This window comes from Crocodylus porosus, unplaced genomic scaffold (genome assembly GCF_001723895.1).
Source record: "Crocodylus porosus isolate Cpor-Errol unplaced genomic scaffold, CroPor_comp1, whole genome shotgun sequence".
NCBI lineage: Eukaryota > Metazoa > Chordata > Crocodylia > Crocodylidae > Crocodylus > Crocodylus porosus.
This window is the reverse complement of record NW_017728907.1, coordinates 34,713,962-34,717,503: the sequence shown is the minus strand read 5'-3', so window position 1 is coordinate 34,717,503 and position 3,542 is coordinate 34,713,962. Positions and strand designations below refer to the sequence as shown.

At 40.7% G+C, this 3,542-nt stretch overlaps 1 protein-coding gene across 3 annotated transcripts in view; it reads right to left on the bottom strand.

Annotated features, from left to right (window-relative positions):
* HFM1 (HFM1, ATP dependent DNA helicase homolog) overlaps nt 1–2,187 on the bottom strand; it is a 61,695-nt gene extending 59,508 nt beyond the window's left edge. For all 3 annotated transcript variants that reach the window (XM_019531127.1, XM_019531130.1, XM_019531129.1), the window contains exon 1: nt 685–2,187. In XM_019531127.1, coding sequence (XP_019386672.1) covers nt 685–811 — 127 coding nt within the window. In that variant the 5' untranslated portion in view covers nt 812–2,187. The remainder of the gene's footprint in view (nt 1–684) is intronic.
* Between the last annotated feature and the right edge of the window lie 1,355 nt (nt 2,188–3,542).

Below are 3,542 nucleotides of genomic sequence, written 5' to 3'. Positions count from 1 at the left end.
GAGTACTGCGTCTAGTTCCGGGCGCTGCACTTCAGGAGGGATGTGGACAACATGGAAAGGGTCCAGAGGAGGGCCACTCGCACAATCAGGGGGCAGCAGAGCAGACCCTATGAGGAAAGGCTACAAGACCTGAACCTGTTCAGCCTCCACAAGAGAAGGCTGAGGAGGGATCTAGTGGCCGTTTACAAACTAGTCAGGGGGGACCAACAGGCATTGGGAGAGTCCCTGTTCCCCTGAGCACTCCCAGGGGTGACAAGAATAACGGTCACAAGCTGGCAGAGGGTAGATTTAAGCTAGATATCAGGAGGCACTACTTCACTGTCAGGGCAGCTAGGATCTGGAACCAACTTCCAAGAGAAGTGGTGCTGGCTCTTACCCTCAGGGTCTTTAAGAGGAGGCTGGATGAACACCTTGCTGGGGTCGTTTGACCCCAGTACTCTTTTTCTGCCATGGCAGGGTGTCGGACTTGATGATCTGCTTAGGTCCCTTCCAAACCTACCAACTATGAAGCTACTTCTTGACTTGGCGGTCTTTCTACTCCATCTTATGCAACAATTCGTAACATTTATTGTACATATATGTTGAATCCTCCTTCGCATTAGAACATGAATATTCATCATATATCACATCAAAACAGCATAGAAAATATTTTTCTGAAATACTATGAAGAGTAGTTATAATCACCTTCCACATCTGAAGTCTCTGAACCATGAAGAAATGATTGTACTTTGACTCCTTTTTCATTTTCACAAGCAGAAAACACATCATTTACACTATGCAGATTGAAATCTGAATACTGAAGTACCTGCATACTATTATCTTTCCATAACACTTCTTTTTTAGTCTCTTTTACATTTTTAATTATCTTACAAGAAATGTCAGTTCCACTGCCATGAAGGAAATTATCTTTATGTTCTATATTTGCATACGTAAAATCAGTTGTTTTATATAAGCTGAAAAAGACATATTTTCACAAAAATATTTGTTATTCTATATATCATATATTTCCCCTGATATTTTCAAAGAATATACATTTTGATACATATATTTTGTTTGTGGAAATCTAAGTACAAAAATTAAAATTGTCTTTTCTAGGCAAGTGCACATCTTACTTTATTTGATCCAACTGAAGTTCTACCTAGAAAAGTTTTTATTTTTTAACTCACTTCACATAGGCAGACTATTAAACTCATCTTTGCTTCCATGCAGGAGAGATATTAGATCCTAACACTAGATTAACTGCTACACTGCACAACTGAAAAAATGAAGTTTAAAAGGCTGTGACAATTAGTAATAGCTTTGACATCAAAGAGGTGCTTCTATTTACGACCTCTCTTTTTAGGCAGCATTGAAACCATGTAGAGGGTTTCTCTGGGCAGTCTTGGCTCACTTGATCTCCGAACATGTAAATGGCATTCTGTCTTCTAGCTCTCTTTCAAATGGATGCATTTTAGCATCTAAGAATGCTTGTGCAACTCAGTACTTTCTCTAAAATAATAAAATAAACCCCATGCCTAACTTTCTTGTAGAAGCAGTTGAGCTCAGGGCAAATTTAATTACTGTACTAAAATACTGCCAAGAGGGAATATGTGTTTTTTCTTACATTCAAAAGAAACCCGACATTAGTGCCTGGAGCCCTATTAAGTACTTTCATTTCAAGGATCAAAAACTCTGTATTTGACAAATGCATCTAAAATAATAATATGATTTTGATAGCTGATGAATTATGATGATTGACTTAAAACACATACCTTTTTCTGAAAGTTGAGTTGGTACTTTCATCATCTTCTGGAAAATTAATTAATTTTCTCGTTTCTGAAATATTTCTATCAGGTTGTTGACAAGGCCTGATTTCATTTTTATATTTTTCATGGTCAGAATATGGAAATGATGAAACAACTTCCAGACTTTCATGTTGCAAATGACTTTTATCTCCTTTTCCTAAACTTAACTCAAGTACTTCTTGCTTGTTAGAGGTCAAGTCAAAAGGAATTTGTGCTGAAATTTTATAAGTTTCTATTTTAATAGTTCTCATAAAATGGGGTCTAATCTGCTGTGATATCATATCAACATAACCCAACAAATACACACTATAAAATATTTGATTAGATCATTACATCTCTGTGTAAAATAGGATCAATTTAATATATATTATACATATTAGCAGTACTTTTCTATTACTCTCTCAATGTCTATCCTATGTATCAGAGGTTCTCAAACTGTTGTCCATGGACTACCACTGACCCACGAGATCCATTCAGGTGGTCCACAGAAAGGTTGCAAAACATTCAAGAATATCTGTACTTGTAAGGTAAGACTACTAATATTAAAATATGAGTTGTGTGCTTTGATTTGCAGAACAAAGACGTTTAAGTGTTCCGCCAAGACCCTCAGCAATTTTCAAGCGGTCTATGAAAAAAAAAGTTTGAGACCCACTGCTATGCATCATAGAAGCATGAAAAAGTAGGGCTGCATGGGACTCCAGGAAATCATCTAGTTCAACCTTCTATTCAAGACAGATGCATGCAGTCACCCAAAAGCTTCCCAAAAATCAGGTCAGTTGACACTCTGCTATATGAAGCAGAGATGATCATATATATTCTGAACTTACACAGGTGAAAAAGACTGCCCTCAAGTCATTTCCCACTTGTCACAAAGACAACTGAAACTTCATACGTGAAAAAGTTACGATATGCATGGATTAATGGCTATCTTTAGCAGGTTACCCTTCTCTTTGTAAAATCTACTTGTCCTAGCAAACAAACAAAAGATACCAGGCTACTGAAAAAATTGGACAAACTGTAATGCAATTGGGGTCACAGCACTTCTATATTAACAGCCTTAGCTATTAATAAATGCTCTCAAACTTGTAGTTTCGATATTACAGTGAATAGTAGTAGCTCACAGGCCCAATCACACCTCCAAAACTTGGAGGAAATTCTAGAAATGGGATGTTGTAGAACAGGACTGTCCAAATTCTGAATGGCCAAGAGGCTTGGGGGATGGGCTGCATACCACAGGTCACACGCCATTGTGTAGCACCATGTAGGCATGCCCAGTGCACAAGCACACCCCACTCCTTCACTGCATTATAGAATCATAGAAAGTTAGGGTTGGAATGGACCTCAGGAGGTCACCTAGTCCAACCCTGTGCTCAAAGCAGGACCAGCCCCAACTAGATCATCCCAGCCAAAGTTGCATGTCCCTGGAGGCTGGGGGGAGCACAGCGACTGCCCACAGGCAGTGGTGGCAGTGGTGAGCGGGGAGCTCCCACAGGCGGCCACAGCAGTGTTGCCAACCAGGGGAGCGAGGGGGTGGTGAGTGGCGACTGCCCGCAGGCACCACCAGCAGCGGCAATGAGCAACCATCTGCAGATACCACCAGCAGTGTCGGCAGCAAGGGGAGAGTGGCAAGCAGCGACTGCCCGCAGGCGCCACTGGCAGCATTGCCAGCACTTCTTTCAGGGGGCGCACATGCACCTGCATGCACCTCCTATGCATCACCAATGTCTGCCACCACTGAGAACAATCTAGCTCCATACG